This window comes from Chelonoidis abingdonii, chromosome 2, assembly GCF_003597395.2.
Source record: "Chelonoidis abingdonii isolate Lonesome George chromosome 2, CheloAbing_2.0, whole genome shotgun sequence".
Taxonomy (NCBI): domain Eukaryota; kingdom Metazoa; phylum Chordata; order Testudines; family Testudinidae; genus Chelonoidis; species Chelonoidis abingdonii.
The window spans coordinates 200,726,737-200,740,664 of NC_133770.1; the positions used below are offsets into that span (position 1 = coordinate 200,726,737).

The following is a 13,928-nucleotide window of genomic DNA, read 5'->3' on the forward strand; positions in this document are numbered from 1 at the left end:
GCAAATTGAAATTGGCCAAAAGGATTCCTACTTTTCCAAATATGCCTTGGAATATTTAAGGATTGAGACCTTGTTTTTCTTCCCATAAATGACAGCACCAGAGTGCTCTTTAACACCACACAATCATAGAAATTAGCGACTGATAAAACCCATTTGGCTATTTAGTCTGTCCTTTGCCAGTGTCTGATTATTGCATACAGGACTTTTATTAATACATTGTACTAACTAGTTTTAAATCTGCCAAGCACTGAACTTTTATCTCTTCCATTGGGAGACTGTTTCTCAACATAATAGATCTCACCGACAGGACAATTTTCTTGATATTAGCCAAAATGTTTTCTCTTTCCTAATTTAATCTCATTATTCCTATTTATACTTCCTTGTACTAAATAATTCCTTTCCCTCCTTGATATGTACACCTTCGCTTGTAGACCATTAACATGTCTTGCATTACTTGTCACTTAGACAAGATATATTAGTTGCTATATATTTAACTTCTCTTTCTTCATAAGTCCTTCAGCTCCCTATCATTTTCATTGGCCTACTCTTAACTACCTGCACTTTATCATTGTATATTTGGTAATAATAGTAAGATTTCATGTGAAACTATAACAAACGATTTATTAAAACGGAAATATCCACATCGGTCTGTTTTTCACTAGTTTTAGTCAATAGAAGCTGTCAAGTTTGTCTGCATTTGTTCTTTATAATCAGATATGGCTAACTGCTCTTATTGTTCTGATTCCTAGATGCCCAGTGATATTTCTCTTAATATTCCATTATTTGGCCACAATTGCTGGAACAATAGTTCTTTTTCAAGTATGTGTCGGGTGGATCTTACTGTAGATGTGCTTTATTTACACACGTGAGACTTGAAAAACGTTGACTAGCAGTGACTGTTGAGGCCTCTCATGCCCTGTGACACCTTAAGCTCTTGTGCATGGACATGAAGGGAGGTGTGAACGTCTTATGGCAATACTGGGTCAGACCAGTGGTCCATCTAGTCCAATATCCTATCTTCCGACAGCAGCCAGTGCCAGATGCCTCAGAGGGAATGTGATGCATCCCCTGTCATCCACTCTCAGCTTCTGGCAGTCAGAGGTGTTGGGATACCCACAGCATGAGGTTGCATCCCTGAACATCTCGTTAATAACCATTGATGGACCTGTCCTCCATGAGCTTATCTATTGCTTCTTCGAAACCAGTTATACTTTTGACCTTCACTAAACCCTCTGGCAACAATTCCATGGGTTGACTGTTCATTGTGTGAAGAAGTAAGAAAAAAGGAAGTTTTGTTTTAAACCTACTGCCTATTAATTTCATTGGGAGACCCTGGGTCTTGTGTTATGTGAAGACATGCCTAACACTACGTTATTCACTTCTCCACAGCATTCATGATTTTATAGACCTCTATCGTATTCCCCACCTTAGCTGTGTTTCTTCCAAGATGAACAGTCCCAGTCTTTTTAATCTCTCACCATGTAGAAGTTGTTCCATACCCTTAATTCATTTTTATTGCCCTTCTCTGTACCTGTTCCTATTCTAATATATCTTTTTAGAGATGAGGTGAGCAGAATAGCATGCAGTCTTAAAGGTGAAGGTGTACCATGGATTATAACATTATGATATTTTCTGTCTTTATTATCTATCCCTTTCCTAATGGTTCCTAATATTCTATTAGCTTTTTTTGACTGTTGCTGAAAATTGCTGGTCTAATAGGACACTGAACCTGCACTGTGGGTTTAGGCTCTTCAAGGCTTGATTTACTCCAACTGGTACCACTTTCCCTGGGGTTTCCACTTAGGGAAGGAACCTTTATGTTGCTTTCAGAGCTTGCTAAAAGCTTAATGTTGGAGATTGCTTGCATAATGACTCAGCACAGCTCCCAGCTGTTCTGGCTTTGTCCCTCCCTTCCTAGGACCAATCACATTTTGAGTTGGTTAATTACATACTCCTTTGTGAGTGTTGAGAGGTAGTATGTGCTGCCACAATTTGACACTCTCCCAAACCCTTCCGTTCTTTATTATATCCACCTAAGCTAGCATTCCTAAAGATAAATCAAGCCCAAAGTCAGTTTTCTGCTGTTGAGAGATTTCCCAGCTGGAGGGCTTAGTGAGAGATTTTCAGTGGCCCAAAGGGGAGTTTGACAACCAACTTGTATGGACTTTCAATGGGAGTTGAGTGCCTAAATTATTTTTGTACCTTTAAAAATTTCCCTCTTATTTCCAACCACTCAATACATATAATTCTTTGCATCCCAAACTAAGCCGTTCTTATTTAGCTTCCATTTCCCCTGACTTCTCTTGTTAGTATCTGAGATGCCTTCCAGTTCTACGCACTACTCATTTCTCCTAAGGTGATTTCCTTGAACTGCCATACTTCAGTCAAAAGGTGACCTACATATAAGAACTACAGCATCATATTTTTTCAAGTTATGTTAAATCTGTTAGTGGTTGATGAACTGTTCATAAACAGTACTTCATTTTAGATTTTCATTTGTTGCGGTCTTAGCAGAAGACATTCCCCCTCCCATCTAATCCACTTCACCTACATCAATATCCTTGCAGATCCCCTGTTCTTAGAGTATTTTACTCTTCTCTTTTCTTGTAGAACTGTTTTCATTAGATATGACCTATTGCCATCTAAATCTTTATCTTAAACTTTGTGTTAGTAATATACACAAAGCCACTTTATGCCTTTGTGTTTTAATCTCTTCTCAGTTGCCCATATAGAGCATGTCTACACAGCAAACTAAAACCCACGGCTGGCCTGTACCAGCCGACTCAGGTTTCTGGGGCTTGCTGTGAGTCTGTTTCACTGCTCTGTAGACTAGGACCCTGAGGGCTTCAACTCGAGCCCAGAAGTTTACACAACAATGAAACAGCTCCGTGAACTTGAGTTGGCTAGCTGCAGATTTTTCTTTGCTGTGCAGACATACCCATAATCAAAATATTTGTTTTACTGTCCAAAAAACATTGCTCTTTTTTATTCCTATTTTGACTCTTTTTTTCAGGCCTGACTTATTGCCTTAAGCTTTGCAGTAAATAACCCTAAAGGAAGCATCAATTTATTGCACATTTAGGGCTTGAAAAACATACTGGACAATGATGTATCTGGAGGACTAAAGCTAATAGCCAGAGAATGATATGTAAGGTAGAGGCGAGTGGGGTACAGTCTGTGAAGTCTAGGCACAATGCACTCAGGAGAATTTCTGTTGTAGGTGGTAGGATTTTACTAGGGTTCTATCTTGGTTGATAATTTAAGTTCCCTCTAGTGCATTCCAGCGGCTGGAAGGGAGGAGACCTTCCCCTACAACCCCAGAACCTCCTTACTGCTGTCGTGTGGGCATCCACTCTAGCCTTTCCATGCCCTGTCTTTTTAGGGCACTTCTCAAGTATACATCTGGGGTTCTGTTCGTAGTTTTACCAAATAGCAGCAGAGTGACTTTTACAATTCTGTAGAAATTGTTGCCTTATCTGCTACTCCCCACTTACTCCCTAGGGCAGGGATACCCAACGCAGTGCCTGCGGGTGCCAAGGGGCCCACCAGGGCGTCTTAAGTGCGCCCACATACTGGCCGGCGAACGAGCATCCGCCAAAATGCTGCCAAAATCCGGTGGCGTTTTGACAGTGAATCCTCTAATGACGCTGCTTGCTGCCAACAAACAGTGTCACCCAGAGGCATCGCCGCCTCTGGATGATGCTGCTTGCCAGTGGCACTTCAGCGGATGCTCGTCTGCCGCCACGGTCCTCCGTGGCTCGTCGCCTGGCACCCGCCAGACTAAAAAGGTTGGGGACCCCTGCCCTAGGGGAAGTTACAAATTGGTGAGTGGATTTTTGCAGCTCTCTTGATATAGCAAGGTCAGTACACATAGTATTTAGAAACTCAAGACTTTACACTAAACCTAGCGATTAACATAGTCACTTTCCCAATATCTAGCTAATCTTCCTGTACACTTTTCCCCAGCAAAAGGTAGCGCCCATATAGACACATTTATCACAGATTGACAGTTGTGTAGGAGAAAAATTAATTGTTCTAACTTCAATACATTTCTCTCCAATTAAAGTAGATAGACACCATGGTTTGGTGTTCGTAAAACAAAAATTTGCATAATCTCTGGCTCACGGGAAATTCCGAAATGTTGAAATTTCCTGCAAAATGAAAATTTTGAATTTTGACCAGCTCTAATTTTGAATCATCAGATTGAGAATTCAAAATGTTACATCACTTTTACAGGCATAAACATGATCATGAACATTTCTCCAGTATGTGTTTTACTTTTCCAATGTAGTGATAAAATCTTTACTTATTTGCAGAGCTATGAAGGAAAATCCTCTAAAGATGTGCTGAAGCGAGTTGCTGCAGGTGCTTTACTGTCCCTGTTGGCTGTCAGTAAAAGTGCCCAGAAGTGTGCTTTGGAAGGTAAGCCTGAAGAGAGACATGCTACAATATACTTAAAATACTCTGTAAATCGAATGCTTGTCAATAATATTTTTTCATTGTCTTCAGTCTAAAAATAAAGCTGTTGTTTTTAATATTGCTTTTAAGAAGCTGCTCTGTAAATAAAATGTTTGATTACTGAAGTTTACAAATATGTATAAATGTCAGTACCCAGTGCAATCTAACACTTTTTTTGAATTAATTGTATCTTTATTATTAATAATATTTCAGGTTAGATTAACAGGTTACAACTTATAGCATTTCATTTAAGTGGATCTAACTCTTAGTACTAGACAGTAGTGACCATCTGATGACTATCATCTTTGGCCGGCTTGTCCTCATCCGTGCCTCCACAAATGCAAGTCGAAGCCACACCAGGCTATTTTGTTCTGAGCACATTCTTTACATTTCTGGCCAAAGTTTTGTCATGAGATCGGCCCAGCAGTCATTTATGGTCTCTGGGGATCCAGTCACTGATGCGGTTTGTCCGCCTATTGTCTTGCCTGTGGAAACAGGCAATATCCACCCATCTTTGCTTTGCGTCATATATCGCCTGCACTACATCAGTCACCTCTGTATGCCTTCTGATCTCCTCATTCAATGTATGATCATGGAGCGATATCTTACACATTCTCCTTTCCATTGGTCTCTGGGTGATAGAGAATTTTTCTTCCTCCGCTTGTGTGGAGAAAGTAAATAAGGAAGTGTTAATTACTCCTCACAACACAAGATCTAGGGGATCACCAAATAAAATTAGTAGGCAGCAGGTTGAATATTTCTTCGCCTAATGCACAGTTAACCTGTGGAACTCTTTACCAGAGGATGTTTTGAAGGCCAAGATTATAACAGTTCAAAAAAGCACTAGATGTGTTCTTGGAGGATAGGTCCATCAATGGCTATTAGCCAGGATGGGCCGGGATGGTATCCCTAGCCCCTGTTTGCCAGAAGCTGGGAGTGGGTGACAGGGAATGGATCACTTGATGATTAACTGTTCTGTTCATTCCCTCTGAAGCACCTGGCATTGGCCACTGTCAAAAGACAGGCTACTGGGCTAAATGGAGCTTTGGTCTGATCCAGTTTGGCCATTCTTATGTTCTTATGCCATGTGATAAAACAAGGGGTTTATTTTTACCTTGTATCTTTTAAGTAAATATAATGTTTTAGAAATTTGTATTCTGTTAAAAGTGTATGTTGGGGGGAATCCTTCAAGGGTTTAAAGTGGTCAGAGTAATTAGAATAACCCTCATATGAACAGCATAAATTATTGCATCTTCATTTTTAAAACCCCTAAAATGTTAAAAATCTCTAACTGACAAGGGAATTTACATCAATATTAATCTACCATTGCAGTTTGTGCAGATGGTTAGTAGGAGTATAGATAAGTGAGAAGGCAGCTTATTTCAATAACAACCTTAACTCTGACCACAAGCTTATGAAATTGCATTCGCCTTCGAGACTTACGGACTTTGCAGAGATTGTCTCACCTAAGCTTCCCCTGCTGCTTCTGTCTCAGTAGTGATGTTATATTGCCAGTTTCTCATACTACCTTACAAAGTGTGCAAGAGTCTCTATAAACCTTAGAATGTTGCAACAGCCCCTTTATGGGTAGATCAGTAGTCCACAGTTGTTCACCTCAGGAGATATACAATAGTGGGGTTTGTCTGCTCGATACCTTAGGACAGTGGTGGGCAGCCAGCGGGCTGTATGCAGCCTGTCAGGGTAATCCGCTGGTGGGCCGCAAGACAGTGTTTATATTGACCATCCGCAGCCATGGCCGCCCGCAGCTCCCAGTGACCGTGGTTTGCCGTTCCTGGCCAATGTGAGCTGCAGGAAGCAGCGCAGGCCACAAGAGTGTGCTGGCCACCGCTCCCCGCAGCTCTCATTGGCCAGGAATAGTTAAGGCTCTCAAAAAGTTTATCACTGACAAATGAACTGGAGTCTCCACTGTTTATGAGTAACAAGACCCACTCGATCAACCAGACTCTGATATGTCTCCAGTGCCTTCGAATTCCTATTCATCACCTGTTTTGGTTGGAGCTCCTGCACCGGTAAGTGTTCAGGAAGATGATGAGGACTTCCCTTCAGTCTCATCTGTCTCAGTGCAGGGCTCTCCTACCTATATATCTACTCTTTGACACCTACCGTGAGAGAGAGAGGAATTTTGAGAAAGATGTCGCTGATGGTGCGAAGAACCTTGTCACCATCTCTTCTTTATGGCCCCCTACAGTAGCCATGCTGAGGGTCCCTGGACAGCATACCAACAACAGTTTTCCAAGGCATTGAGTCTCATCCACTGGGACAGGAGAGGCACGCAGTCCCCTCTACCCTAACCCGTTCCTCAGGAAGAGACACTAGAGATACAGGAAGCCAATGCAGATAAGGAGATTACCCCTCAAACTACCATTTCCTCATAGTCTCCAGATGAAGCAGTTACCCTTCCACCATCCTCTGTGGCTGAAGATTTCTGGCAATTTCAGGACTTACAAAATGGGTGGTGGATGCTCTACTGATACCACTCGAAGAGGTCAAGGAATCACAACACAAGTTGTGGGATGCTTTGCAGTCAGCAGCACCAACCAGAGTTGTGCTACCTCTCAATGAGGTCCTTTTGGACCCAGAAAAGATGGTTTGGCAGACCCTAGCAACAGTACTGCAAACTTGCAGATGGGCAGATAAAAAATATTTTGTCCTCTCCATGGACTCTGAATTTTTATTCTATCACCCACCATCACCACCTCATTCTCTGGGGGTGGATGCTGTTAGTGAATGAGGAAACAACACCACATTAAGTCAATTCAGTATGACAAAGGCCAGAAGTGTCTGAACTGTTTTGGAAAAAGTTCTACTCATCTGTAATCCTGCAGTTTTTCAAATAGCGAATTACCGGGCAATTATGGCAAAATATAATTACACAAACCACACAAAAATTAGTTTTATGGAGCACCTTCCATTGGAGCAAAGGGAACAATTTCAGGCCATCATTGTTGAAGGACAGTTACTGGGCAGGACATCCCTTCATGTGTCTCTAGATCCAGTATACTTTGCAGTCTGTTCCATATCTATGGCAGTAGTTATACACAGGGCATCCTGGCTTCAACTGTCCAGCTTTCCCAGAGAGGATCAACCTTTTGATGATTTGAAGTTGTTTTCAGAAACAATAGATGAATCCCTGCATGCTTTGAAAGACACCAAGGTCACTTTATGATATCTATAAATTTACACTCCTACAAACAAAAGAAATTGTAATAGGTCACCCAGAGAACTTCTCCAATCCAGTTCTCTGGGTTCCATTGACCTCCTCCCATACCCAAGTAAGATCAAATAGATGCCTGAGGGGCAAAAAACTCTCATCCACCGCAGCAGGCATCAAAACATCAGTTTTGACTTAACCTGTCCAGGAAAATGGCCTTTTTGGTAGCCATCATATCAATCTGAAGTGTTGGAGAAATTGGGGCCTTAATGGCAGATCCCTTTCATAGTATTCTTGAAAGACAAGGTTTCTTTCCATCCCTAAATTCCTTATTCCTTACATTCCTACCTAAGGCTTCATCCTAGTTTCATCTTAATCCATTCATTCACCGCTTTTTTTCCCCCCCTGAAACCCTACAATACTCAACTTGAGACTTCCTTTCATACCTTAGGTGTCACATGAGTTTTGGCCTTGTATATGGATAGGACCATACTATTTTGGAAGTCTCCTAGACTCTGTTTCCATTTCAAGCAGATCTAAAGGATCCACTGTCTCCACTCAGAGGTTATCAAGGTGGATCTGTTGGTGTATTTTTGCATGTTACAAAGCTACCAGCATTCAGCCTCCTTTTTGGGTTGTTAGCACACTCTACAAGGTCATAATCAACATCTATGGCATTACTTAAAGACGTTGTAGTATATGAGATCTGCAGAGCCACTAGCTGGTCTTCAGTACATACCTTCTCCAAGCACTATACCTTGGTCCATGCCTCTAGATCTAATATAGTGGTTGGCAATGTGGTTCGTTCTTGAGTTCCTGCAATCTATTCCAAAGCTCCCTCCTCCCTGCGGGGGTGGTGCTCAGGAGTTACTCACCCATGCACTAACTGTGGTTCTCTGAGATGTGTGTCCTTATGGGTGCTCCATTACCTGCCCTCCTTCCTTCTCTGCTTCAGTATTTCCTTTGTGAGGCTTTGCAGTAGAGAAGGAACGGAGAGTGGTTCATCCATGCAGCCCTGTTCAGCCTCTGAGCAGGACATGAGGTTGAGCAGTGTGCACGTGTAGGCCAGACAGACACCGCTAACGAAAATCTCTGAAGACATGTGGGACATCTGTGCACCTGAAGTGGAGCACCCATAGGGGGACACATCTCAAAGAACCAGTTACTGCGCATGTAAGTAACCTTTTCATCAGAGAATGGAGGCTTTTAATAATGTGATTTATTAGTAGAATATTATACTTGCTATATTTATTTTTAATCCTTACAACTGTTCTCTGTGTGATGTAATTATAGGATCTACTGCCTTAATGAATGTTAGAATACAGTTTGAATCACTACACTTGATACAGACATACGAATATTTCATTTGCTTAAATTTCAAAAAAGAATAATTTTAAATCTGTTTATCTTGTTTCTTTGAAACTATATATATCACTGAGCATTAAACTTGAAATTTAGAAAACACAAAGGCTCTATTTCTCAGTCTAAAGATATTGTCTGTATAAGATTCTCATTCCTGGTTCTTGGTTCCTTAGCATGAGATTGGTAGAACTCTGCTGGCTCTGAAGTATGTAGATGCATGAAGACAGTGAATTGGATAGAGCATTAAGCCTTACTAGAAATCATCCACAACCCTTGCCAAGTATAAGTATTACCCTCTGAATGTTGCTTCTTGACTATAGTTAGCAAAAGAACTCCCTACAAGCTACTGCTCAGATCACAGTGACTTGATGCTCATTAAGTATACTTCCTTCATCCCAGCTCTACCTGCTGGTCGGGTCCAGTACACCATTATATATTTCTGAAACTTGGGCACATCAGTGTACTTTTGTGGTGTTCCAACACCTGTCTGTCTTAATGCTTTGACACCTATTTTCCTCAGCACTTAGAGTACTAAAAACATTCAAACACTGCTGGTGTCTAACACCTGTTTTTTTGTTTTGTTTTTGTTTTCTCTTTACCAGTGTCTCAGTGCTTTTATGGTGTTCTCTGTGAAGACGCTGTGTCTTTGTATATGTGGACAGTTGTAGCACATTGGGTACTCCAAGCATACAAATAATAATAATTATTATTATTATTAATATGCTGTCATAAACTAGTTAAACTGTTACCTTTTTTCATCTCAGAAGGGATGTATTTTGTAGGTGGATTCCTTTGTATAGTCTGCTTATTATTCTAAACTTGTGAAGCACTTTGGGGTCTTCTGGGATGAAGAACACTAGGTATAGTGTATATATAAGACATTACATCCCCAACCTGTTGCTGTTAGGTCATGTAACTTCCACCATGTGAAATTGCCTCATAGATCCCCACTTGCCTGACAAATCCCAGAGTTGTTAAAAACCAATTTGCCTAGAAGGGGACACTATGCATTGATGCATGCACACAGAAACAGAGAGAGTTTTAAAAGTGTACAACCCTAACTCCATCTGTTCCTGTTTTTTTTTTTCAACTAGGTTGATGGATCTCTGATCATTTGTTCATAACTTCTTAATGTGAACTGGGTTTAGATATTGAACACAAATTCATGTTCTTGGTTTCCAGTTGAGATATCCTAACCACTTAATTATTTTGAGTAACCAGTTGGATTACTTGTTTTTACTCTTGCCTCATTTCCATGATATAGAGGCCTTAATTGTGCTTTCCACATAAAGTTTAAGAGTTGATTAGGAAACAAAATTTCTTATACTTTAATTTACAAGTGAGGGGTTTTTGATACTTTTGAATATAAATAGGCTTCTGAATTGTATGGATTTTGTCTTTCAGCTAACCTTATAGACAGCTGCATGGAACAAATGAAGCACATTCATGCACAGCTGAACTTAGAATCCCTAAGGCCTGGAAAAACAGCACAGAAAAAAAAGGTAACTGTAAAATCTACAAGGCAGACACAAAAAATTGTATCTGCTGTAGAAGATTTTTTTTTTTCAGATATTTGATATTCTTTCTTGGAAGTGAGAGTGCATTTGGTTAGAGTATTGCCCAATTATTGTGTTTTAATTGAATAATTAAATCTTTCTGTAGAGAGAAACAATTCAGACAGGATCTCTGTTCCGCTAATCATCAGTCCAGCTAATTTTATCTGCTTGGACTCTTCACCCTTTTGGAAGGGAATTATGAAGGGGAGGGTTGAGCATGATTCTAGAAATATATGGAGCCACAATACTGTAAATACTATGGATGAGTATCTTATATGTATGTTTGCAACGTTCTAACATCCCAATGATTTCCATACTGTTAATGTTTAATTATAGGGCATTGTTTTTTTGGAAAGAGGATTGCAGTTAGGGTTTATTATTTAAATACAAAGATAACTAATAGTACATATAGAAGCGCCTACAGCAACTTTTGATTGCACGTTATCTGTATTTTGTTAAAATGGGAAGAAATGTGTTACAAATGTCACTTGTAAAAATGACTTGCATATTTCCTTCTATTTCATCCTCCCTTTCTCTCGCTCTCTCACATTGCCTCTTTGAGAGGCCTTTTACTTCATCACTTAGAGCCCCAGCCAGCATACATAAAGGGATTTCAAAACAATTGTTACGTGTGTCACCTTACAGAGTTGAAGCATGGACCCTATTTTATAACTCTGTTCCTTTATGCTTGATAGAACAGAAATAGGTTTCTGTGGTGGATGAGCTTACTGAAATATCACTTTTCAGAGATGGTTAACATTCTACAAGTAATGGTTCTGTGTAGGATGACCAGATAGAAAGTGTAAAAAATCGAGACGGAGATGGGAGGTAATAGATGCCTATATAAGAAAAAGCCCCCAAAATCGGGACTGTCCCTATAAAATTGGGATATCTGGTCACTCTAGTTCTGTGGCATAAGTGGAGAGTTTGGGTATTACAATATAGCCATTAAGACAAACATGCTGCGTTCTGTTTTCAAATTGACACTCTTGAAACATTTTTGTCCAAACAGGAGGATAATCTTATAAGGGAACTAAGGGTTGTTCTGCAGCTCCTAAGAAACTGCCTCTTTCGAAATGAAGAATGCAAAGTAAGTAGTCATACTATTTGTATTGTAATATTACCACATATGGCTAGTTTGGGATCTAAGAATAAAGATTACAGACATGTTCAATTTTAAATATTGTTCAGGTTGATCGGACCTCATCTTAATACTAATGGCTAGAATGCCTCATTGTTTCCTGCAGCAGAGAACATTACATGCATACATCAGACCTTTCAACTGACACTGAAACTTCAGCCAACAGAATACAAACTTCAGCCAACAGAGGTGGAATGGGATGCTATGCTAAAAATCTGTAGCTGGTGGCCAAAATATTGAGTAGGGGACAATGGATTCCAGAGACCTGCTCCAATAAACTTTCTTTTCTGTTTCCTACCCATTTCTTACTTCCCTCTGCTAGAAGACAAAATTTCCAAAGTGAAAACTGGAACACTTATTGGAAGGATGGGGGTGAGGAAAAACATAAGAAAGAGTTCTACGAGATGTGTCCCCCTATTTGTGCTCCATTACCCACCTGCCTGCCTCCCCTCTGCTTTGGAGAGAAGGAACTGGGGAGCAGTTGGACCATACAGTGCTATATATAGCTGCCGCTCACAGCGCAAGACAGGGAGGTGTGCATGATCCAATGGGCACTGCTACCAAAGATCTCCAATCCCAGGGATGAGGGTGCTGCCGCACCTACAATGGAGCATCCATAGGGACACACATCTCAAGGAACCTCCGTTATTGCACAGATGACTTTTTTTTACTGCTTATGACTGGAGTTCTCTGAATGTATTCTCTGCAGAACTACAGGATCTCTGCAGATCCTCCTTCCTTTGCTGCTTTTTCCAGAGTTTTAGTAACTAATTTAGTTGAGGTAGAGGGAAACAGTATGTGTAGGAGGGTGAGGCCTTGTAAAATCACAGTTGGAATTTTAGAACATTTTCAGTTTCATGTGCATGCTCCCCAGTAATTAAAATTAAAAGTTCTGTTATTCGGCTCTGTACCAACCAGAAAGCTCTATAAACAGCATTTCTAATTTTCATAGAAAGTCCAGTTGGCACAGAGCCGGCAGGCTCCTGCCTGGCTCCACACGGCTCCCCGCAAGCAGTGATCTGTCCCTTCTGTTCCGAGGTGGAGGCATGGTTAGGCGGCTCTGAACACGGCCTCTGCCCATAGGCACTGCCTCTGTAGCTCTCATTTGCTGCTGTTCGCGTCCAATGGCAACTGCAGAGCAAGCACTCAGAGGAGGGCAGCAGCGCATAGCTGCCTAGCCGCACCTCTGCCTCGGAACAGCAGGGATAGGTCTCCACTTGTGGGCAGCCGCTTATTCTCAGATGCTACCGGTGTGGTGCTGTGCTCTGTTCAATGTTGATATCACTCGGCTGCGTGCGTGTGTTCCCTCTTGTGTGCTGCCCCAGCTCTGCAGATAGCTGACACAGCAGACCCAAAGAGAACCCCCAATGACCACAGAGTCTAGTAAGGTACGAAGGCACGTTGGCCAGGTTTATTGCCATATGGACACAATGGCAGTTCCCTGTAGATTTCTTAGTCTAATTCAGGGCATACTACGAGAAAGTGTCTCTTGGCAATGGACTCAGCTCAGTCAGTGGCGGGACTTTCCACTGCCCCCTTGGCTGGACAAAGACACCGCCCCAGAGATACATTCTTATACACAGGTACAAGCAAGTTACACGTCACTCCTGACGTATTGAAGTGCAACCCTTCTACGTAGCAAGGTACAACCCCTCTACGTAGTAAGGTGCCGCCTCTCACCTTGTACATGTTTATTCGAACAAAACAACTCTATCCATCATATTATCCTTTTGCCCCTGTCATTGGGATGGGTCAGTCTGTACCTTGTTATCTGTGTGGAATGTGCAAGTATGTGAATGTTCTGATATCTAGTGTTCAGTCCCTTTTAGGTACGTATCTTCTTGCAGCATCAGCCCTTTCCTTACCAGCTTCTGTGAGCAGGGCCTGCCTCTGGCTCACAGCTTAACTTTGTAAAAGCAGCAGAGAATCCTGTGGCACCTTATAGACTAACAGACGTTTTGGAGCGTGAGCTTTCGTGGGTGAATACCCACTTCGTCAGACGCAGCTTAACTTTGCTTTATGTTAGCAAAGTCTTGATCATTACTTTAGTTCAGGCCTTAGGCCTCATACCAGGTCTCTGATACCAAAGTTTATGTCTCAGGGCCTCCTCTTACTACACCGCCCAAAGTGAGTGCTTCCCTGATCTGGCATCCAGAGCCCCCTCCTGCGCACCGAGCCCCATCCCACACCCAAACACCCTCCCAGAGCATGCGCTCCACACTCCCTCCCGCGACCCAGC

General features: G+C 41.6%; 1 protein-coding gene across 8 annotated transcripts in view; it reads left to right on the plus strand.

The window, feature by feature from the left end:
* The window catches only part of RTTN (rotatin), a 161,431-nt gene that overhangs the window by 124,643 nt on the left and 22,860 nt on the right, over positions 1 to 13,928 (plus strand). For all 8 annotated transcript variants that reach the window (XR_012655334.1, XM_075062917.1, XM_075062916.1 and 5 more), the window contains exons 41-43: positions 4,317 to 4,422; positions 10,397 to 10,494; positions 11,561 to 11,638. Coding sequence is in view for 7 of the 8 variants with exons in the window: in XM_075062917.1 (XP_074919018.1) it covers positions 4,317 to 4,422; positions 10,397 to 10,494; positions 11,561 to 11,638 (282 nt within the window). In the remaining variant the exon portion in view is untranslated. The remainder of the gene's footprint in view (positions 1 to 4,316; positions 4,423 to 10,396; positions 10,495 to 11,560; positions 11,639 to 13,928) is intronic.